This window comes from Centruroides vittatus, unplaced genomic scaffold (genome assembly GCF_030686945.1).
Source record: "Centruroides vittatus isolate TY-2023 unplaced genomic scaffold, ASM3068694v2 contig_2747, whole genome shotgun sequence".
Lineage (NCBI taxonomy): Eukaryota > Metazoa > Arthropoda > Arachnida > Scorpiones > Buthidae > Centruroides > Centruroides vittatus.
The window spans coordinates 1,677,515-1,703,386 of record NW_027121750.1 but is presented as its reverse complement, the minus strand read 5'-3'; the positions used below and the strand labels follow the sequence as shown (position 1 = coordinate 1,703,386).

General features: G+C 32.8%; 1 protein-coding gene across 2 annotated transcripts; it reads left to right on the top strand.

Moving 5' to 3' along the window:
• The first annotated feature begins 720 nt into the window (after nucleotides 1–720).
• Nucleotides 721–25,768, top strand: LOC136972003 (receptor expression-enhancing protein 5-like). 2 transcript variants are annotated; one of them, XM_067266540.1, is made up of 5 exons: nucleotides 721–1,015; nucleotides 16,591–16,684; nucleotides 21,957–22,095; nucleotides 25,171–25,339; nucleotides 25,410–25,768. In XM_067266540.1, exons 1-5 carry the CDS (start codon nucleotides 892–894, stop codon nucleotides 25,448–25,450), a joined length of 567 nt encoding a protein of 188 aa, XP_067122641.1. In that variant the 5' UTR covers nucleotides 721–891; the 3' UTR covers nucleotides 25,451–25,768. The 2 variants fall into 2 exon arrangements, with proteins under 2 accessions (XP_067122641.1, XP_067122642.1); XM_067266541.1 differs by lacking the exon at nucleotides 721–1,015 and adding an exon at nucleotides 7,059–7,205.
• The last annotated feature ends 104 nt before the right edge of the window (nucleotides 25,769–25,872 follow it).

Sequence of the window (25,872 nt, the reverse complement as noted above, 5' to 3'; positions counted from 1 at the left end):
TTGCCGTTACTTGAAAAAATGTCTGGAATGTAAATGTCATATATTCCCGCAGAATATAGAACACGACACGTATTCGTGCATAAACACAACACAACAGGAACTCGAACCCGAAGTTCCGAACTGATGGACTAATTCGCATACCGACAGATAAAAGTGGGTTATTTCCGGTATATGTCATTTTATTAATAATGATAATAATAAACGAAGATTAAAGAACAATAGAAACGTCTACAGTTGATAAACAATTCGACTTTAGGGACGACATAAACTCCGATTCAAGCAGAATCATGGAAGTAAAGATGTGTTATGAAGCACGCGCTTCGGTCTTTGTAGTGTTTTTTAAACCAATCGTGAACATTTTTATGGTTCTTTTATAAATATTATTCTTGGATTTTAATTTTTTACAGTTTAAATTCTACATTTGAAATAGGTTATTCAATTAAGTTGCGTGATTTTTAAGCAACCCCAATAGAGTGCAGTTAAGGTGGCAAGCGTACCGCTCTAGTATATAAAAATAGACGTCGAGAAATGAATTGTTCTACATTTTTCTATTTTATATAAAAATACGTAATCGTTTCTCGTTGCGTAATTTATCAACCGAATGGCGAAAATTACGGAAGCGGAAGTCCTAAAAAAAACAAAAAAAAACGATTCTCCGAACGAGAGGCGCCTCTAGCGGTGGCCATCCGACTCCGCAAACCACTAGAGGCGCTCGGATCGAACTGTTCCTGCGGTTCTTATCGACGTCGTCTCGTGACGGGAAAGGTAGTTCTTTTTCCCCCCGTTTTATTTTTAAAAATTATATTTTTCCAAATTAAACCGTTTTCTCGTTCCGTCCCGTACCTAATTACGCGAGATTTGACGTAACCGACGAGTAGATTCGAATCGGAAATGGCGTTTTACGAAGTTTGGTTGCAGAAGCTGGAGAAAAAGTTGCAAGAGAAACATCCCTACACCGAGGTATTAGAAAAAGTGGAGAAGTTGACGGGTGTCAAACGTCATTACTTCGTCCTGGGTAAGTTATACCCCGCATTCGATCCCCTCCCGGTAAATTTTATAATTAGAAAGTTTGAGGAAAGAACTTTTGACCTTGGATATTTTCCTCCACCTTTTTTTATTTTCTCTTTTCGCAGAAAAGCGAATAATTTACCTTCTCTCCTGTTTATCCCCTTAAATATCAAATTGAAACGGGAAAATCTCGAAGAAACACGATACGATCGATGTGTTAAATTATTTCTCCTGCTTTTTTTTTTATCACATCGCGTGCTATGTTTAAGTTAAAATTCGAATTTTTGCCAATTCGGTATTTTTAGACACGTTTTAATTACCTTCGCCCGTGTAAATCGAATGCACTTTGAATTTTCGTTTCCGTAATTATTTTGATTTATATTTTTTTAAGTATGTTTTTTAACGCTAGGTGGCGCATTCGATTTAAAGAACTTTCAAAATTTAACCGGATGAAGTGTACATTCGGGAATTTATCTCCGAAATAACATATAATTTAGCACGTTTATAATATTGTGATCTGATTATGACGTACAGATCAGAAAGTAATGATTAAAGAATATATATATAGGCTTATATTTTAATAACTAGAGATGGTATTTGTGTGGTTTTGGTTCACTCTACCATCATTTCGACGCCATGTTTTGAAGAAACTACTACCGATACATTATCGTAAATCTCTCTTTATTCCGGTCACGTAATTGCAATCGTGTTTTCATTTTATTTTACTGCGATTTTCGGAAACTCTGTTATGCATAAAGTGGAATTTCTTTAATGATAGTGAGCGCGGCGCACGTGTTTCAAATATGGTGCTGGAAACGCGTTGTCGCCACCGTCTTTCGTCCGCCATGTTACTTCGACACGAGACTAGTGTAAAGTCGCGACATCTGTCTTGTGAAATCTGCAGTTATTTTTAATTAACTAAACAATTGAGAATGGGAAATCGGCTTCATCTAATATCGATCCTAATAAGTAAAAATGGTGTAAATACAACAGTCCATTATACAATCGTACAAGGTCTGTATAATGGGCTATTTTCAGTGTTAAATTTTATTCCACTGTAATTATTAGGTTACAACTTTGATAAAATTTAATACATGTAAATTTATAAAGAAAAACTGTATTGTAAAAGTGTTGAATATTTTCAGGAATTCTTATTCACTGTAGGGTAGTGATGCTACTGCCCCCTTGAGAGCAGTAGGAGAATAGAGGGTGTGTTATGGGACAAGGAGCAAAAATTCATATTGAAACAAAAATATATCAGAAATACATGCACTAAATAGGGGGTTTGCGGACAAAAAAGGTGGAAAACGCGGCTTTAAAAAAAGCCATTTAAATATCCGACAAGTGAGATTGATATATATATACACTGGATAATGCCTTTTGTTATTTGTAATATCAATATGATAATTTGTGATTAGAACTTATTTTTAGTTAACCATTGATCCCACACTACAATTGTGCTTTATCCTTGAGATTTACTGTTTTGTAGATAAAATACAATTTTATTCTCCCTCGTATCTATATATATATAATCGAGACGAGTTGATGATAATAATAATCAGCCCAGAACCCAAACGGTTAGGAATTGGAAGTTGAAATTTGGTACACAGTTAGGGTAGGCCTACGTCACGAGAACGCACACTAAGAAGGGATTTTTCGAAATTCCTCCCCACGGGGGAGAGGGACAGGATTAAGGCTTAACACTTTTATCAACAATGGAAGTATTGAGAGAAAGCGACGCAGATGCAGTTTTTTTTTTTTTTTTTTTTTCATTTTTGCGGGAAATCGAACATATTTTTAGACCCATCTAAAAATTCTCTAGTTAGTCTGGAAACGGGGACCCAATTCTTGCATTCTGCGAAAACGGGTAAGGTTGAGCATAACGTAATAATCTTAATCTTCGCTATCGTTACTTTTGCTCGAGCAATGCCGGGCCTACCTGCTAGTAAATGAATAAAAATTTAAACTTTTTTCTTCTTAGTAATATTTTAATTTTTTTTGCATGTGAAACTTCCTGGTGAATTGCCACATTTTGCTCTCTAAATTATGGACCCTCCATTATTTGTGTGTACAAATCGTGGGCCACATTTGACCCCCTTCTCGTATGCAACGACGTACAGTATTTTTGGCAAATTCTCTTCTCTTTAATTTTGCGTTCGATAGCTCGTGGATCTCGACGTCGAAGAAATTACTTTAAAAAGTTCCGAAAGTGTTGTCTAACCGACAGTTTACTTGCGTGACTAGTAAATGGGTTTATCGGAACAAATTTTTATGCTGCTAATAGTCGTAAAGAAGTTCGTGTAGACGATGCCTCAACCTCCGCGTACGGCGGTATATTTTTTGAGACTCTCTTCCCTCCTTCAAACTGTATCCTTAATTAATGGATGGGTCGAAAGAAGTTTGTTTCTGAATACTAAATAAGAAAAATTAATACCGAAAAAATAGTATTCTGCTAATTTTTGTCTGTTGTTCTGAGGATTCGTTGACTGCATTAGTGTAAGTTTGATGTAATAATTAAATTGGAACAAATTTAGTAAGTGAATACTTTTTAGCTTTACTGCATTTGTTTATGTCGAGAGCTGGGTAGTTCATTTCGTAGAAATTTGGAAAAATGTTACAAAAATCTTTTAAAGAGTATCAAAGTTTGCGAATTAGAGAAATAACAAAATAAGAATTATACACGATATTTTCATAAATATTAGTTTCAAATGAGATATTTGTGAAAATAGCTAAATAAATAGGGAAAATAATATACTCTCCTTTGAAACTTTAGAAAATTTTAGACAAATTATCCATTATGTAGTAGATTACTGCTGCTTAACAAAATCGTGGTCAGAAGATAGGCCCAATGGGCCCTTTAGAAATTAGAAAAATTTAAAAACTTCTAGTAAACAATATTTTTTTTTCTGATGAATAACATTTCTATTCATTAAGTAAATCATGAATGAATGAAAGAAAAGGCAAAGAAATATTCTATTCTAATGTTTATTTAGACATTAGAATAGAAGGAAGAAGAATCTTTTACATTTTCTTTCAAAGACTGCTTTAGCAGTTCCTGCAACACAAACGAGTACAGAAAGATTATTTTCTAGTCTGAAGTCTAGACTATTCTATTAACTTTGTGTACAAATATGAAATCCGAAATACTAGATAAAATGATGTTGAAAAATTGACAAAATGATATTATTTGTTAATCAATGTAATTCAAAATTTAATAAACAAAAAAAATACCAGTGTATGCATACAAGGTCTGTTGTATTGAAATAATAAAAGTGAACGTGCATAGAAATTGAGGAAAATGGCAAAGCAATTTATCTTCGCATCTAACCTGGTCAGAAAGGTACTCTCCCAATAATTCCCTGTCTGTTTCCATTGCAATAATTTCCTGAATAATAACTTATTAATGAACTTAGAAGTATTAAAATGTCGATCATTCGATGAAAAGATTAAGAAAATAAGTCGTCGTAAATAGCCGTAAATCACTAAAACAGAAATATCATAATTACATTTGACGATCAAATCTAATTCGGGTTATTTAAAAAGATCGGCCGTATTAAATAACAACGATGCACATTTTCTATAATAGAAATTTTACTTTTTTGGGATTACTGTGTCGATAAAATACAATTTTCCTTTGTTTTAAATGCGATATAACACTACTATAACGGACGTACAGTACATATGTCGAAAGCCAGTTCTTAAAATTATACAGAAAAAATAAATAAAATAACATTTTCTACCAAAAACAAAAGCTATTGATCTGTGTTTAAAGCCAATTTGGATGAATCGAAATTTAGTTTAAACGCAATTAAAAATATTTTGAAAAACTATATTACACCTTATTCATATTGAAAAAAGAGAAATGTGTCAATGGTATTATGCTTCTTTCAGTAATCTATCTCATTTCGAATGATTCTAGAAGGTGAGAAAAAGATTACTGTTACTTTAATGCTTTCATTTCCTTGTATATATCCTTGGCAGTCCATTGTTTATCCGGTTCCAAGACCAAGGTTGCCATTTAGGCATTCAGTGTCTGTCTCTATACATATTCCTGTGATATTTTATTGAATGTAGTATCATTGCCTGGCATGTAATGTAATTTTTTATTCTTTTTTATGCTATTAAATTTTATATTTAAAAAAAACTGAAAATATTAAAATGTGTGTAGTAGGAGTAACTATTGATTAACTATTTGATTTCTTTATCTTTAACTAAGTATTATGCTTTTATAAAAATTGTAAAGCATGCGAATAAAACTTTAATCAATAAAATTCACCTTCGTACTTAGATAATTCATAGTAAAAATATAAAAATAGAACTTAATTGTTAATTTTAAGGATAAAATTTTTCCTAATCAGAAAAATTGCATACAGTTTGCAAGGCTTATGTTATCGTTAATAACCAGTTGTATTTTTAGTTAATTATGAAGGTAACGACGAATGAGAATAAATTGAATCTCGGTGGTTAGTAGTAAATGATACTGCACATTACAATGTATTGGTTAGCAGCAATCAAACAATAACAAATGTTTAGAATATTAATTTATAAGCTGCTTACAAACTAGATCAGTAGCAATTCCAGAGAAAATAATTCCGAATTAAATATTATGCATTTTCTCTTCTCTTCGTAAATTTTGCTTAATTTTTCATATTTACTAAAAGTTATAATTTAAATTTAAAAAAATTAACATCAGATCACAAAATTTCTTAAATAACCACTTAAAAGGGGGTGTTTTTATATATATATATGAATAAAACAACACGTTATCCTTCGAATCCAACACTCGCTCGAGTTTAAGAATTACTCAGAAGACAATTAATTCTCGGATATTTTATTTAAATGCATTTCAAATCGGAGTTCTCGCTGATCCCTCTTTGGTAAAGGTGCGATCTGCAACAGAGCCTATGCCGATATTTCGGACGCTTTGAAATCAATCGTGGTAACAAATCGTCACGCTAAAACTGTCTCTCTGCTGGTAGCATGAATTAAAAATGTCATTAAATAAAAAATTCGAGGACAAATGTAATTAAACAGTAATTAATTGTATTAGTCCTTGAATTTTTCATTTAATAAGTATTTTCTTTTTAGATCGTAATTGACTTTTCTGTGCCGTCTGATTACGTAGTTCGGAATAATTTAATATTTTGGCATTCGAAACCGACTAGTTCGTTTTTCGTATTGGCAAGAATGCACAACTAGTTGGAGTGGCAGTTTCGAATTGCTGCCCGGAACTGTCAAAGCCACCGGATTAGTGAGGCTCGACCTATATTTTTGTATTGTACGGTGCCTTCCTGTTACATTTGATACACGTTCATTTGTGTAATTAATAATAAATATAAAAACAGCAATTTAAAATAAATTTCATTATAACAAAACCTTTTTATTTCAATATTTGCATAAAATATATTTAGAATGGCAATAATTTGTATTGATACACACGAAATTCTTTTAATTTCTGGCAATTCTCGAAACTGTCTTGTTGCAAAAAAAAAAATGTCCGCGTTCCAGGAACAGAAGAAATAACTGAGACTCGTACCCTAATTATACTTTTTGCAGTGATTTATAACAATGAGATAACTATCAACTAGGCATATAAGTAAAGAGGTATTGTTTCTCTATCAGCATTCTGTATAAAGCATTATTGCTTTTCACAGAACGTCCTTAAAATTAACTAGCACGCACGATAACATTCATCAAAATATTTGAATTTTATTTAAGTACAGCTAATAGTTTATAAGTTATTATTAATTTAACAAAATATATATATATATATATATATATATATATTTTAACTATAAATAACGTCGAAAACTATTCAAGTTAAGACAAAAGTAATTTTTAATTATTACTTATTATTTGTTGCGATTATAAAGATTTAAATCGAAGTGTAGTCTGAACGGCTAATATTAGTATAGCAATATCTTTTATAACTTTACAAAGGACAGTCATAATGAAAGCATGCATGCTTGTCTTGTATCTAAGACAGTGCTTGAGCTTATGCCAAATAACTTACCATTAAAACAAATCGCAGAATAGCTCTGAAACTATTGGATGTTTTATATATGTTAGAAGTTTTGGCTGCCAACCAGGTTGGCTTTGTGGTCATTTAGTTTTTCATTCAAAGTAAGTTAAACAAAGGTTTAGAATGGGACTGGATATAGCTTTATTGAAAGAGAAAGCTACGGCATATAACGTCGGTAAGCTGTAATTTATTAAAGTACCGTAGGTTAAATTAGTCGGTAAATATATTATCAAAACTACTAAAATTCCGTTGCGATATAAATTTCTAGCGTTTAATTTTCCGTGTCCGCTTAATTTAAATTATTAAATCATAAAATATAGAAAATAGTTTATAAATTGAGAAGATTTGTTTATTAGAATTATAGGTTAATCAAATAATAATAATAATGCTTGTTATACATATAATAATGTAATTAATTAGACTATATTTTTAACATTAAGAAATAATATTCGCTTCTAGTATAACGGAACTATTTTAGTATCCTTAATTGCATTCTTATGAATAAAAACTCGAACTTGAGCGTCCTGTACGATTTGGCAAGGTGTATTTGGAATTAGATCTTCTCTATTGAAACAGTCGAGATGAAAAGAGAATAAATATATTGTCTGCATGTATCGCCAAATATATATATAAACTTGAATATATAGAAATTAAAATTATTGCATCGTTAACTGCATTCCTGCATTTAATAATATGGTTTTATCTATTAAAGAATTACAATATAGCCACAAAAATTTTGCCTGGATTTATTGACAGACGTCTTTCTTACCGAAAGATTTATCTTTTTTCTTTTTCGGTAAATGTTTCTATGTAATTAAAACATTTAAAATTTGTCAAGTTATTTATAGATGATAAAATTCTAGTACTTTCGAATGTTAACTGTTCTTCATCGGGAATTCAGTGCACCTGATAAATAAAAGTCTGTTAGTTAATTAGTTCTTTATACATTTCAATGTTGTTTGAGCAAATTCAACGAAACTTTCCAAGGAGGTAGACGACTACATTTGGTCAAGTTAACTTTAACCCCTCGTCCGCAAGACGCTTCTTATCCGACCGGTGAAATGGCGGCATTTAAATAGGAAAATTACTTAAGACAAAGTTGCCAGTGAACGCAAGATATGTTTTTAAGGGTGCCAAGTTTAAATATTTATTCCATTTTTTGCACAGTTTTTTGTTACTTTTTTTTTAACATTTTATGATAAACATGACACCGTAAGCTAAAATAACCAAATTCTTTAATATGGTTTTATTTTATTGCTGTTTGTACTTTTTGCCCGGGCAGTGCTGGGCATATATACTAGTAATGTCAATAAAGAAGAAATTCAAATACCACTAATACTTTCAGTATTGTGCCGTACATATGCACCCCTTTGGCATCTCTCGTTTAATTTGCAACAGAAAAGAAGCAGATGATTTCAAATGTGTTTAAATGCTAGGAACTGGCCCCTATTCGGGCGTTACAGACGTGGAGAAAACCTGGAAAACTCCACACGACCGGCCTATTCGAGCACGGCACGAACCCATGACCAAACTCCCAGTGTTCGGGGAACGGAACTGCTTGGCCACTGGTGGGCCTGCAACTACATTTTGATAGCATAAATTGTGTTTAGATAGAGTTAGATAGACTAATAAATAGGATTTAACAATCTAAATTAAAGTCGTGGACTAAAAGTGTCATTTATCATTATTAGCATAAATTATGGTTAAGAAATACTTCTTCCAATACAGTACATAGTTTCAATTAATGCTGCTTTTCTCTGATTGACTGCGAGTTTGTCTTGCATCTTATTGGTTGAACAACACAGGAATCGGAATCTATTTGTTAAGGTATGCCAGAAGTGTTTTATTTATACCAAACACAGGTATGTACTGTACTTGCTATTGTATTAATAAAATACAATTGACTCTGAAAACACCTTCCTTACTTACTCCAGCATTGTTTATTCTAAATTACAAATGTTTTCGGTTGCATTTAGAGGCCTTCCTCAAATACAAAACCCATTTCATCGATCAAACATTCAAAAACGGAGAAACGTTCCAACATATTACAATTTGATTTGAAATTTACTTTGTTCCATTGGCATTGACTACAAAATTGAAGTTTCTCTGTAGCCATAGTTAAGGCTATCACAGCTTTCCTGTAAGTCTTGGCTGGCATAGCCATAGAACATTTAATTAATTAATATACTGGAACCGTTCACAAATTTGTTTAGAACATTTATCCATTCTAAATAAATTGTGTTGTATGTTTTGTACTTACGGAAGATTTCTAAATGCAATTGAGAACATTTGTAATTTAGAATAAATAATGCCGAAGTAAGGAAGGTGTTTTTTGCACATCGGTGTCAATTTTGAACAATTATGGTATTTTATTAATTTAATTTTGGAAAAAAATATAAAAAACAATGCGATAGAAATGGTCAGTTTATTTTTTTAACTTTAATTAATGTTACAGAATCATCTTACGTGATAAATCTTCAATGTGAGTCTTGTGTATTATACACATCTAATTAATAACTCCGAGGAATAAAATATGTTGTAGTACTTTGTTTTCAAATTTTCGATGATTTATTGCGTGCGATTCCAGATTTTTATATCAACAAAATATATTTTCTGTCCAGTAACCGGATAACATTTTGAAAATTGGAATTTATTTTTCTATTCTAAGAGATTTATAGTGATGACTAATGGTGTTTATGATGAGTAATTGATGAATAAATGTGAGTAATGGAGATTATAAAACATCGAGGTCAAAGGTGGCGTTTAGCTATAAAACATATATTAACTTGGATACGTACAGTATGGTATTTGAGGTATATCTTTGGTTTATAAATTATTTTGTCGACAGTTTCTTAATGTGGGTTTAGTTCGGTATAGTTTATCATCATCGAAAAATTCAAAAGTATTTTATATCTACGTTTCCGTCGAAACGATATTCAGATATATAACAGGATTTATAGAGAGGATGTAGATTATTCTTGTTAATAAATAATAGTGGGTTTTATCATTATATTTATCCAGCTGTTATAGTTATTACTTATCAGTTTTACAGAGAAAGTTATTTGTCATTGTTTCTCTCTCAAATTTTTATGGGATATATTACATGTGAGATATTGTAATAAATATTAATGATTGTCTAGGTAATACGTAAAATATTTCATAAATACTGTTTCCTCAATTAAATCCCGTGGGGGTTATTTTTAAAACATGCATATCCGCAGGGTTTATTTCCTCAAAATGAGATTAACGAGTAAAAATTGAAAGAAATGCTTTACTCGTACATTTTCCTAACTATCGAAACCATTTATTGTCTTTATGGGTTACGGCTACATTTTGAAATAATTTCTGTCAACCCGATTCAGTTTGTTTCCCGTTTGATTATTTCATTGCCGTTTGTGTCTGCTTTTATATTGTGGGAATTAAGATCTCGACTGTCGTCTTCCGGTTCAAACTTGCCGTATCTTTTGGAAAGACGACGAGTTTAAACCAGAGTTTTCTTAATTATCCTTTGGCTTATAGGCTTTCGACTTAAAACTTGATTGCGACTTTCCACACTCGATATTTGACTAGTGATCGTAAAACTACTTAAAGCTAAAAAACGATGGAAATGTGGGGAGGGAGGAGAAATTAGAAGGATCGATGTCAGAGAGGTACTCTACTTCTAAGCCCAAAACGGTGACGAAGGATCAGTTGTCTTGACCTTGTATATACTTTAGGGTTACGTGAACTAATTTTCTTCTTATCAAGGAAGTTATATTATAAGGAGTGGATGTCCAATCCTTCCTTCAGTAAGACATGAGGCTAGAAATGGCGGTGAGCAGAGTCTGGGAAGCCCCACCTCCTATCACCCTCTTCAATGATATCACAATGCACAGATGAAGCAAAAGTTAAAGAAATGACATACGTAAACAGTTTTATTCCTTTACTTTGCACAAAATGCATAAAAAAAAAAAAGATCTAGCAACAAGTTGCATAACTTTTCTAGCTGATGAAACTTTTATATTATTAATTATTGTAAAATAGCAAAAAGCTTAATTTTGATGGTATTTATCAGTTTTATAAAAATCGTAAATGCTAATAACAAGTATAATGTACGTGAAGTCCGACTCACGAGATATCACGTGACACCCCTCTATTTCTCCACCCCCTCAACCATTAACAATCAAAATATAACAGCATCAGTGCCTCTTACACACAAAGCTACTGTGCCAAATTTTGTTTCTTAATCGTTACCCAAATCCTGAGATATTAAACAAAATAGACACCAACATGCACGTGCTCTCACATATCCACTGAATTTTTTTTCTCTTTTTGTTGTTTTATTTTCTTGGGTTCAGGAGGTTTGAAAACGTGGAAATTTGCAATAAAACTCAGAGGGTTGAGTTTGACATGATTCCAATACTTTTCTTGTTATGTATACATAATTGCTGGGAAAATAAAACTTGCTCATTACCATTCTCTCTGCCTTTTCGAGGCTTATTATTGCACTTCCAAATGCACCAGATGACAGTTCTTTGTCGTAATATGTGTAGCGCTGCTTGTACTTAATTATTTACAATATACAAAACAAGGCTACATACAAAAAAACTTAAATTTATTACATATACGATGTATGGCGTGATTGTACAAGTCGGACACAGAATGGAAAACACGTGCGTACAGAACAAGATCCAAATCCAAAAGTGAGGTCACGAACCAAGAAGGTCGAAGGTCAGGTTGCCAGTTTGTTGAGTGTTCCACCTGGTGGCGACCTTTGGATCTTTATGAACAGGATAAGTCCTCCTGTATACTGATATACACTTTATCTCATTGTATTCGTTAAGAGTTAAGACTGCAAAACCGATATGTGGACTGGGAAGTGCCCCGTAGCATGCTCGGCAACACTGTACATAATGTTCTCATTTGTCTCGTGGGGGGCCCCCCGGTAGCTTCTTTTCACACTTTCCTATCTCCCTGTGTTTCCTCTTCTACCTAACTTCTTACTTTCCTAATTTTTTTTTTCCGTTTCCTACAGGGTTAAGTCTGTGTTATAACGGATAGCCCTTCTTATCTTTAACATCAAATCAAATCAGATCTATGACCAAAGCTATCGCCACAATACGTAATGCTAAATTGAAAACTCGTGTACATATTCTGAAGTGAATTTAAAAAGGATAGCACCAAAATGGCAGCTTCCAGAAAGGTTTTCCTCTTTCTGGCTTCGGCCTTGTGACGTCGTGTCCACTATTTTATACTATAACCTCCTTGCTTCTTATCAATTCTTACTTCTGCGCACAAATACACCTTTAAAAAAAATGAATACCCCATTCTTCCATCCACCTGAATAATTAAACGAATACCTTGTTTAGGTATTCGTTTAATTATTCTAAAATAGTTCCTCTTATTCTAGAACGGGTGGGCAAGCAAGAGTTCAGCGGGAGCCGAAATGTAGGTTTTGCAAAATGCACGGGAGCCGCAGTTCTGTACTGTCGTGGCGGATAGTATTGTAACGCGCGCGATTTTATTATATAATATAAATATAATAAAAAACAGAAATTAACACTTTCAGCAAGAGCCGCATGCGGCTCTCGGAGCCGCATTTGCCCATGCCTGTTCTAGAAGTTATAATTTATTCCGTAATTTATAGAAAGAGAAGTTTGAGTCAAATGCTTTTCATAAGTCAATAAAAATACTAGTTATAAGTGAGTTGTCTAGGTTTGTTCCAATTGGTGCTATTATCATTTTGTTTCTTGCAAAAGTACTGTATACCATTTTCCTAAAACCAACAGGTTACATAAGTAATATATCACTCATCAGTTATATGCAAAGGTATTGAGAGCATTTTATGAGCAATATTCAAGTGTTTCATCACCTAATAAGAGAACTCTCGTGTCTTTTAAAGCATTTTTGGGAAGTGAGAATTGTCTTTGACGGAAAGTGCATCGAATGACGATAAAGTAGATGTGTGGACAAAATGATGTTTTTTCCAACCAAAAGTTTACGGAAACTTTCCATTCAGATTAAGTTCAAAAAAGCCGTGTTACACAAAATCAGCATTCTGTCAGGTACCAGGCCTGGACTTGGGTCACAGTAAGTGTAATTCCTGTGACTTAACAGAAAGAGAAAGAAAAAAAGATAAAAAAAAAATTGAAGATGACCCCGTATTTAAGCACAAATCAACAATAATATTTATTAAGTCAAACTGTAATATATAAAATAACAACAAGAATAATTATAGACAAGAAGTTAGTAGTAACAAGTATATACAGGGTGTCCCAAAAAGATGTACTCACTCTTTGATTGTCAAATATATAAATATTTTTTTGTAAATAGACGTGTCTTGACAAACACGCAGTCCTAAGAAGTTAATTAATTGGTTGCAATCTGGAGAATTTCCAGTCCAATCCAGCACTTTTATTTCCAGTTCTAAGAAGACTCCTTTGCATCCAGAAGAGGAAATTTTTGGGTAATTGTTCGATACTTTAAAGATATTGAACACTGTTAAAACCAAAAATGTGCACTTACATGTCTAGATGTGTGGCAAGGTGCCGAATCTTGTTGGAAAATAGATTGATCCAACTCGAATGGATCTCTGGCTGTGTTAGTGACATAATGTCTAACAACAGTGTCATATTGGCTCAAATTTGTTGTTCCAACGAAAAAATAAAGCTTTCCAATGCTATTGAAGGTGATGAAAACCAAGTTATTACTGAAGGAGCATACCTTTTGGATCTTGTGATGCTTTGACTAATATCCTTTATCCACATGTAAGATAAAAAAAAAAGCAAATGTTCAAACAAAAATAATCCATTAATATTTTATTGGAAGTATTGACTTGGCTTGAATGCGGTGTACAGATGAACCTGAAGAACGACAGAGGTCTTACCAAGATGACGAAGATTTTTAGCAGTCGCTTGGTGTCTTATGTAGATTGTATTGTTCACATCTTTTTACAGTATTACAGTTGGTGTCTTGATAAAAATGGTGGTGTCTTATAAATTTTCGCAACAGACTACCGTGTATCATAATGGATAGAGTACTTGGTTCTCTATCCATTATGACTGCAAACTAGACAATGCTATCACTTTTGATATGACGTCAGAGGCCATTTTTATTGCCACATGACTGTTTTTTTTCAACAGTCTGGCAACATTGCCGCTTGTAATGTAGTTATACAGAACCAATGAACATTTCGTCTACCCCTCTATAAAGTATTGCTCGATAATTTGTTTTGTAAACGATGATGGCCTGCGACAACGATTTGCCGACGTTGGCCTCGGCTGCTTCCATTTGTTGTCTGTTTGGTAGAAATTTAATAAATAAATGTGAAATCAAGGACACGAAAGATTTATAAACTTCAATAAAATCAACAAAATAATTTAAATTCTTACATCTATGAAAGTCTATCGGACGACTTTCTTAGTACTTGATTGCTTACTGTTCTCTCAATTAGTTGTATTTCCTTCAGAATTAGCACATGGTTGCTGTTGAGAACAAATCACACAGGAACTCTCTTTTGGATGGAAAAAGTAGGTTTATTTTCTATAATTTAGAAAGTTTTTTGATTAAAAAGGTAATAAAAAACAAACCTTAAAACCAATTAAAAATAAGGTGAAAGCATTCACTGTATGTTTATCAGAAAGTCTATTTTGTACAATACGGTGAATTAAAGTGGGATGGGAGGAGGAAGAACATCTTAATATGGATTCTCTTATTTTGGTAGTTCTGGGAGAACTGAGGAGTTGGGATTAGCCCACCCGTTTGCTGGGGAAGGTCCGAGAGAGACTAGATACGACCGTTTATGCTGCCTATCTCCTAACAAACATTCTTGATCCATAGTTCACTGGTAAAACTATCCAGCGAGCAGAATGATGAAGCCTTGAAATATGCCAGTAGTTTTCATCCTAAATCCATGCCCGATATCAAACAACTATCAAGCAAAAGCGGGTCTTCTCAATAATTACCCCTTTGGGTAATTCCTTATTACGTCTGTCAAGCCTCTTAATCTGGTAGCTTTCCTTGCAAGGCTTAGATTCAGAAACCACAGTTCATGTTACCCAGCTTCATCAGCCTAGTTTGAATGGCTACTTTTTGACTTTCGGGCTTCTTCAATACAAACTAAGAAACCCAAATTCGGAACCCAAAAAGCTTCCAAACTGGCGGCCGTGTTTAGATGTTTAAACAAATGTACGGCCGTGGCACCGAGCTAGGTATTTAAAGCCAGTTACAACTTATACATTTGTTTTTGCAAGGTATTGAGCAACTTTAAAATTTTATTAATTTTTGTTAATACTGTATCTGCCTGAACTAGAAAGTCTGTGTCCAATGGAAGGAGATATGTGGCTACCTCTTGAGTGTTGACACATGGATTCAATCTCTTTTGGTTGTTTTGTTCTGGAATGTTTTTTATACCATATTTATCATCATTTTATTGTTTTATATTTTTATAAATTTTACAACTTAATATTAATTCTAACATTACCCACTTGTTTCCTTTCATCTTTTTCTCGACTTAGAGCAGTGATTCTCAAACTTTTTCGATCCACCGCCCCCTTTGTTCCATAAAGTTATACCCAACGCCCCTAACCCATTTTCTTTTGTTTGAGAAAGGATTGGAAATATTCTTTTATATGAATCTCACACTTTGTCCCCTTACCGTACATTGTTCTCAACATCTGGAAACCATTAAACGCAATGTTTCCTCTTATCCATTTAACAGAGGAAAGGGAATGGCTGTCAGTGACCCCAACTTTTGCCTTCGGTTCAGTACCCTGCCTCCAGCACCTCCCTAGATTTACTCACCGCCCACAAGGGGGTGTTATTGCTCACTTTGAGAAACGCTGACTTAGTGTGTTCTGGCTCATGCTACTCTTTCCCTGCATGGACTATAGTTGAGTCATATTTGTATATGTTAGTTTCTGTTTGTCTTAAGTATTTCTTAATTGGTCATTCAATCGATAATAATTATCAGATTTTACTAAAATGTGTTTTTGCGTGAAATACGTAAACTGTGTTTGTTATTTAACTCATAGTGATTAAATATTATGTATTTTCAACATGATAAACTAAGCGTCTTGATTTTTTTTTTGTAGTATATAAACGTACAGTATTCATGGTTAGTCAGGCTTGTGATTCAATATGCTGGGTTCCATAATTAATTCTTTTGCCTCTATTTCCTTACTTTATTAGCGAGGTTGCGACCAAACTTTTCATCTCTAGAACATAATCTGTAGTGTTCAAAACACAATAATTTTAAACATTAAACTAAAGCGTTTCTTTTAAAATGCAACATTGGTCTTTCAAAGTAGATTTTAAGAAAAAAATTAGAAAAGTTCGGTTAATTGGATTGGAAAGAAATTTTAAATCGGTACGATGGTAAGAGTTTAATTTACATCATTTTATAATAATTTTAATGCCATATTGATTTAGAGTAAAGAAAAATATGTAATAAAATATGAGTGACTGGTTTGTAATTTGGCAAATATTGATATTTTAATTACTTTTAAACTGTAAATATATTCAAGATAACGGTTAATAAAACTAGAGAATAACGAAATTGATGTAAATTTTTCTTATTTTAGGTGCTGTCTCATTAATTGCCCTATATCTTGTGATTGGTCACGGTGCCCAACTAATATGCAACTGTATTGGATTTCTCTATCCTGCCTATGCATCGTAAGTCTCGTTTCATCTTGTATTTTATTAACCAAGAAATAATAATATGCACAATATCGTTACAAGTGGAAAGTTGCTGATAGATTTTAACGGTTCCATAATAAGCAATTGGGCAGAACAAACAAAAAAAATTGGTATCTTAAGCCGGTATTTATTTCAAATATCGAACAGCCAGACTTTTTATTGGGCTATAAGGCTAAATAATTACTAAGCGATTTGGCACGAGGCAGGCCACCATCTCTTGTTAAATGTAATAATTATAAATAAATAAACAAGAGATGTCAGCCTTGCAGTTTGCCTCCTGCCCAATTGCTTAGTGATTTTTTAGTCATATAGCATGATAACAGATCTGGCCATTCATTTTGGTATTAAAAACATCGGCAATCATAATAAATATAAATGGATATAAACTTAGTGCAATCTAACGTCACATTAAAATAGTTAAGGCAAAGCTAGAATAGTTTTCTTTTCACTCACTCAACTTTATCTTCTATTGTTTGAGCCTGTTTGTAAGTCATTTCATTCAGAAAGTCCATATGAAACCAATAGAAATTTATTTAATTAAAGATATATATAGAAAAAGTCACAGGTGGCTGCATGCACTTTGTTCTTGAACCACGTAATAAATGATTGTTGGAATTAAAATTTTATTTATTTTCTTTACAAATGGAAATGTCACGTATATAACGAAAGATTTCCACCCTTCCAATTAACAATATAACTCAGATACATCTTCTTTATACGCCGTATCAGATCCTGAGGCGTAGGTTAGTAAGTTAGTAATACTCCAAGGTGATTCTAGGGAAAGTTACAGCCAGAGTGGTTTCCCGTTGCCTTCTCTGGGGCGCGATGTTACATGAGGGAAAATGCCTCCCGGGAGGTCTTGTAAGGGAAACTGGTCCCTATTCAGGTGTTGCAAACGTGGATAAAACCCAGAAAACTCCACGTGGCCAGCCCATCCGAGCGTGGCGCGATCCCGTGACCGGACTCCCAGTGTTTAGCGACGGAGCTGCTCGGCCACTGGTTGGCCTCGGATACATAAAATATATAAAAATACAAGTGTAAGTAGAAAATAAAGAAAACATTTTAAAAAAAACAAAAGTTACAAAAAATTAAGTTTTCTTTGTGCCATTGATAAATATGTACGGAAAGTGTTTATTCCATTGTCTTTTGATCATTTACATTAAATTTATTAATGAGGGGAAAATGAATTGCTACGTTGCAAGTCAGTGTTTCTGAATATAAATTTAGAAACTAGCATTGCGACGTTGTTAACAAATTTAATCTCGACAGACTTGTGAGCATCCAAGAGAAAAATGTCATTATAACATTTAACCGTTTTACATTTAGAGGCGGACGAACGGCCTACAAAGAAAGGTCTACTCTGCCGTGAAATTTGTTAGTTCCTCAAATGTGCGTTTGAAAAGACTGGATTTGAATAAAGGCACACTTGTATGTATTGTCTCGAGGGATTGTTTTAAAGGATTTTTTGTATTATAACAACAGGTTTTACTGACAGGATGATTGCAGTCTTACTGGAAAATCACTATTGCAAAGGCACATTTCTGTATATTTGATTACTGCAGTTTCTATTATAGATACACACAAGGGGAGTAGTAAAAAGTGTCGTCATTATATGCTATAACTAAAATATTGTAACACATCTATTTGGAAACAGATTAAGCTTCTATTGTGCCCTTGACAAAATTAGAATTGGGGCCCTATTTAATAAGTTGCTTCTGAAATAGTGTCACTTAAAATTTTTTTATTAATAATAGAGAATACAAACACTAATACATGTACTGTACAGTATATATATATATATATATATTTGGAGTTATCATGTATACATAGCTTAAGCACACTATACACTGGTACAGTATGTAACCCATAATCCAATTTTATTACTTTATCAATTATTATGATGACATTTATTTAAAAATTGTATTATTTAAAAATAACAACATAATAAATCTTTAATAATACAGAATATCAATAACTTTTTGGACACACTGTAGATTTTATGTTGTGTGAAGCCTGATGACCTGTTAAATAGGTTGAAAATGTTTGCAATTAAAACATTATTTCTCTAGCGATAAAAATTTACACCATTATGTAAAATTTTGATCTCGTGCTGCATATAACAATACAGTAGAGTCCCGAAAATTCTATTCTCAATAACTTCACATTCCATAAAACTCGTCGTCTCGCAGAAAAAACAAGTTACTTGTAATCTAATTTCCACCCGTGTAGCTTTAACACTAGGATCAAATCATCTCTTAACAAAGCAATTAGTTTCAAAGTTTATTTATTTAAATCTTATTTTCATTCATTTTTAATTGTAATTATTAACTGCCACTTCATAGTATAAGTAGTATTGACTTTAAATATTTTATAATTGGTACTATTGACTTGTATGAAGAGTTTAGTATTGAAGATTTGCAAAATTAACCAATTGTTCCTTTAGATTAGATTATACTCACATTCTTTTATCTCTGTATACTTTATGTATAGCAGAATCTGACGTTGATGCGGGGATTCCAAATGTTGTTATAAAGCAGTTCTCTTACGGAGAATATGATCAATATACCATACTGGCCTGAATTTAAATTAAGCTTTTATTATTAACTTTATTTGCATTGAAAATTTGAAAAGTCATCGAGTCAATACTTCATTACTTTCGTTGCCATCATGTTCTTCATCCTCTTCAAACAGTATATCATTCTGTCCGAGCTGTTGGTACTATAACATTCCTTAAATAACAGTAAAATTATAAATGGTTTTAACTTTTACAAGAATATGTGGAATTTTTATTACTTTTTGGGCTGCAATTGAAAAAATTTTAGACCTATAAATTTCCACTGTCTGTCCGCCCTTTCTTAATTTCAAATGGAGTTAGATAGATGAAAGTCAAGACCAAATATGGAAACCTTATGAGCAGGAGATCCCAATTAACTATTTACGAACTATTGGGGCAAATCAGAAGTCATATTAGTGAGGTTGAGGCCGAAGTTTTAAACGCAAAAACGTGTACGTCTGACATTCGGCACCACTTTCCTGTAAGCCTAGAAGTTTGACAATGGCGTTCGGAAAGTCAGTGGAATTGTGCTCGACATTCCAAACTTCTAGGCTTACAGGAAAGCGGCGCCGAACATCCAACGTACACGTTTTCGTGTTTAAAACTTTGGCCTCGCCTTGCTATTGTTTTAAATAAAAAAATTTTTTCCAAAAGGAGTTACACAGATAACTGGTACGACTCTATTGTTAAAGGAAAAGTATGATGTACATGGACAAAACACTACTAATCTGAAGTAGAAAGCATATATTTTGACTTAAATAAATTAAAAATATGATTAAAAATTGCAGCACGGCATTACGGTGATGTGACAATAAAAAATAATTATTTTTATTGTATTCAACACAACAGTCATTTTGGCAACTTCAATAGAAACTATCTTGGCAACTTTTTCTTTTACTCATAAAAGTCTCTATTAATTGAGTAATCGTTAAAAGTTGGGTAAGTTTCCTGAAAATTTACTCAGTTTATTCTGTTATAAAGTGTAAATTTTAATTGTAATTATAAATTCATGTATTTGATATGATTATGTTTTAGACTGTACAAAAATGTTTTATACGGATATAAACCAAACAAAAATAAAATACAAAGTTTCAGTTTCATTTCTGACAGTCATAAAACTGAAGCTCATACTCTGAAATACACATGAAATCATGCCAGAAAGCCTACTTCCATGGCATGATGTATATGAGGTGCAGCCTGCTACCCAGTGCATAGGGCATTGTTTTGCTTTTGCTCTATAGCTTTTATTAATTTTAACCAAAAAAAACTTATAAAATGGATGTCCAATGTGTATAGTTTTTTCTAAAAAACAAACTGTTCGAATACAATACCGGTGTTTGAACTGTAAACTGTTCGAATACCGGTGTCTTAATTATTGTGATATTTTGACATCTTTTATGCTACACTATGTACTATGTATCATCTTTGAATGTATTATTGTTAATACTGTATTTAATATTATACTGTTATATTTTATATTTAAATACATTTCAATCTTATGTAGAATTTCATGTATATTGTATCCATTGCTTTCTGTATGTAACCCTGATTATGCCATGCGATATCAGGGCATGTAACAAACAAATGTTATGTTAAATAAACTTAATGAATGAATTAGTCTTTTTATGAATAAATTTGAAGTTTGTTGCATAATTTGTATAACTAGTGATGTTAAACAATCGGCGGCTCCCCTCCGCTGCTCTGTCGGGAGCACGAACAGTTGAACGCCAGTTCCTTTTTTTCCTTTTGTTCAAACATTGCGACTCCCGATTGCAGTAGCGCAGTCGGCTAGTACTACAAGCCAACCGCGAGCAGTAGCGAGACTGAGGGGTCATAGCCCGAGGTCAACTAGCGAGGGTGTGCAAAAAGAACTTAACTCGAACTGCAGATGCTCAGTGTGCTCGTGGATCAACATCTGCCTCTATTGAAAGTATATATGGCCGACTTGCCGGACTGTCTATTAAACACGCGATAGGCTCCGACCCAAAAGTAAGGTACCGTTAAACTCGTCTCGGTCCCCTGAGTTCAAATATATACTCAAAGTCCCGAAATTCCGTAGGTGATAATCTATAGTACAACCCTGATCATATATTCCTTGTACAAGCTCCTCGCTTATCGACCAGTTTGCTTAACGAGGTAGTCGTCGGAACGGAACTCGATCGTAAAGTGAGGAGTACCTGTATAGATCAAGAGCTGCCTCCTTTAAAACTGGGATGAAACAAAGACTAATATTCAGGCCAATACAGTATCGAATAATATGATAATTCACTTGAGTTTGCATAAATTAGAACAAATGAATGCTTTTTTAAATTTTTTGCATATTTTCAAAAATTGATTTACAATTTTACTAATGAATAATGATAAGTCATTTAAAATTACATTTTGATAAAGTAGATATTAGCTATTTTCTAACATTTTTAAACTGATATACAGTAATTCAGAGATGTAGTAAAAGTAGAAGCATTTTAATCTGGAAAAGCTACGAAAATTTGTATTTAATAAAACATTATCTCGTAATTATATACGTACATTTAAAAGCTTACGTTAATAGTATAGGCTGAAGAGTAGAACATACAGTTAATTCACAGTTAAATAAAAAAAAAAAACAGTTAATTCTGAAATATTAACTTTGCATTTTAATATAATAAATTATATTCTTTTTAGTTATATATAATAATTTGTATGTATTTCCAGTATTGTTGCAATAGAAAGCAGTTCCAAAGACGATGATACCAAGTGGCTTACGTATTGGGTGGTTTTTGCCGCTTTTAACACCGTAGAATTCTTCTCGGATATCATATTAAATTGGGTTCCTTTCTATTGGTTAACGAAGGTACGTGCATAATAGTTATGTCTAGAATAATTGTTTCGTCAATAATAATTTTAAAGAAACTAAATTTAATATTAAATGATTTTTATTAACCACTTTTATGTTCTAGAAAGACATTGTCTTATGTCAGTAGATAAAATAGTCATTTAAACAAAAGGAAGGGGAGGTTTGCAGCAAGCAGTAGATGTAGTATGCTTAGAAAGTCTAAATTGGCTTAAGGCTCAACATATGTGGCCTATCGTCAAAAAGAGAAGCTTACATGGTTGGAGCCATAGGAAACTTGATACACTGATATTATCTTAAGCCAGGTTTACATGTGCATGGATTTGCTGGCGCGAGTGATGAAGAAACACACAACACTGCCAGTAAACATTGCATGTTTGAACAAACTATCATGACAGTCCATCTGTAATGTGAAGATTTTACTAGTGAAGTTGTGTTTTAATATTAATTATCACTATGTATGTATTGTTATTGTGACTGATTAATTAATTAAACACACATTCTTTTAAGATTAAAAAATGAAGAGAAAGTGGACTTCAGAAAAGATCATTAAATTTTTAGAAGCGTACAAAAAGTATCCATATTTATGGCGTATTATGTCTGATGGTTATAAAATGTGAAAAATGCTCGAACACGCATGTAAATATAGTAGAAATTATAAACATGTTTACTAGATATGGCATTTTATAATTGCAGCAACAATATTGATTGTTTAGATGCACTGAACACTTGAAAACCGAAACCGGCAAAGAAAATTTAACAGTTGCGTTACTGGCGAGAGAACTTTTGCCTGTAAATCCATACAAGTATAAACCTGACGTAATAACTAGTAGCTAATATATAATGGTGACAAATATTGTATTTCGTGGATTATATATTTCATGACACATAGTGTCATAATTTATTGATGTAACTAGACTTAGTGGTTACATAACAGACTGGAGATAGTCTACGATACTTTGTTATAATTTATACATGACAAGAATCAACATAATTATATGAACTTGCAATAAGCCACGGTAAAATTTGGTCAGTTTATATAATGTACAAATAGGGATTATCTGCAACATTCTCTGTTATGGTTTCCATTTTCCTCTCTCGTCAGTTAGCTAAAAAAATTACCGTAAAGTGCGGATACTTTGCAAATTACTTTTACCAACCTGTGGCAAGTAAAATATGAATCATTTGAATACATTTCTTATTTTATCTCACAGATGGCATATTATAGCATATTCCGTAATTGAATAGGGCATCTCACAATTTTTTGCACTGGCTAGACTCTTGATTTAACTTTAGACCAAAATATTGTAATATCAACTGTTGTAACTATCCAAAGTCTCAAAGCTATAACAAGGTAAATATATATTTATTTTATTTCTAATTCCTTAAACTAAATATTTAGTTTAAGTAAATGCAAATGCATATAAACATTAGCAAGGTTGAGGCCGAAGTTTTAAACGCAAAAACGTGTATGTCGGACGTTCAGAACTTCTAGGCTTATAGGAAAGCGGCGCCGAACGTCCGACGTACACATTTTTGTGTTTAAAACTTTGGCCTCGACCTCACTATTTTAGTTATGTTGGGGTTACTTTGCACCAGCATAGAAATGGAGTAGAGAAGGTTTTCTGATTATGATGTTTCATGAGTGACTTTGGATTCCCTGTGATGAGTCTAAATTACACTGCATTGTTCATGCTTATTTGTGTTGGACTGGGAGAATAGTGAAACAGTTTGTAAATAAGCAACCAGAAAAGCAATGATAGAGAGTTTATTTAAAAAAGAAAACCACAACTAACATTATGTTTTGCAGCAAACATAAAAAAGGCTAGGGTCTCAATAATAAAGGAAACGCTTACAGATTTCATAGACAATTTTACAAAAACTTTGGAGCAGTAACCCCCGAAAACATTTGGGATTATGACGAGACTAACCTAACCGATGTCCCAGAGTGCAAGAGAGTTAAAGTAACGTCGCTAAGTGAAAACATCACTCCTTGTCCATTCTTGGTTTTTTATCTATGTAGTATTTAAAGTAGTGTAAAGTATCCTCCCTCTATAAGGATACTTTGTGCCATATTTTTTGGTCTTTCTTTCTTAAAGTAAGAAAGCTGCAATTCTGAGATTTGGTTAGATATTTCAATAGACATTTTAGAGTACGCGTGCGATAGAAAACATTTAGAACTCCAATATAAGAGACTGCAAAGACTTATGAAGAAAAAATCAGTGCAAAGTATCCACACTTTACATTATGTTAACTAACAAGAGAGTAAATTACAACTGGGAGAATGACGTTACTTTCATACTTCGTGTCATGTTATTGATGGTTAATAATTGAGCTAATTAGGTTGTTTAACAGAAAAGTTAAATCAAAACTTAGTTTTGCTGTTATATAAGGATAAAGGATCTAAATGTGAGATAGAAAACTACCATCCAATCATAATAGTATCTATTCTGGCAAAAATTTTTGAGAAGATTTTCTATGATACATAATCTACATTTTAGGGGATCGGTGTCGGAATTCTACCGCACCGACAATATTGATAGGATATGTGAAATTTAACGAAACAAGTCCTTTAGAGAGTTTTAAATACATAAAGGGTAACAAGGAAAACAGCTCTCTCTCAGAAATAACATAGGTGAACATTGAGTAATTTAAAAATAAATTAATTTATTCTTTAATTGTGTGAATTTTTTTATGATTAACAATTTTAAATTAACCAAATATTGTCTGAGAAACATCTGCCCGACGTGGGGAAAGCTGTAATTGCGGCATAATGAGTTCATTGCCATTATCATCATCTAGACAGAAGCTGGCAGCTAGCATATTAGATTGAGTTGCAAGTTTGAATCTTACGTAGGTCAGATTCAAAATTTAACAATAATTTTGCAACAGGTGGTGATAGGTCTGTCTGTGTATGAATTTCTGTAAATATAAAATAAATTTATCTCCATTATTATTGATGATTTTCAATAATTAATTCCAAGCTGTCGGGTTGTTACAAGTAAATATTGAAAGATAAGAAGCCGTAGGATAATTTTATAGATATTAATTCAGTTATAATTTTTAAATTTCTAGTGCATATTTCTCATCTGGTGCTTTATTCCCACATCCAATAACGGATCGTCGGTTATCTACAACCGTTTCATTCGACCAGTTTTCTTAAAGAACAGAGAAAATATCGACAGCACTCTTAACAAAGCCATGAATGCCGCGACGGGATTGGCTTCCCAGGCCTTGGACGGAGGTAAATATCGTTCGTTTTTTTGTTAATTTACATTCAGAACCGCACGAAATTTACTGGGTTTTATTTCCAGCCGTGAAACACGTGGTGGCAGAAGGTACAAAAAGAGATTAGTCGAAAATAGGTCCTCCGCTTCCTATCATTCCATTTAAAAGCTACGTACCCAATTTTCAGGAGTGTTGGCATTCCTATTTCATAAATAAGATTGTTAAGATTGCCGGATTTTGATTTTTCTATGGAAGAATTTAATCAAATTCAGTTGCGTTCGCTGCGAGGAAACAGTCAGAAATTGGAATCATCATAATTTTTTATATATGTGATAATTTGTTTCATAGTTGCCATATGTCATCTATCTGATGTTTAAGAATACTTTATTGTTACAGTTTTGCATTATATTTTGAAAAATTACAAATAAAGTTTTGGAATGTTAAATCTGCTATCGTTGCATTTGTAACACAAAACACTGTCTCTTACAATAAAAATCATTCCAATATTTATGTTTAAGTAGAAGTTCTACAGTTCTTTTGTTTAGTGAT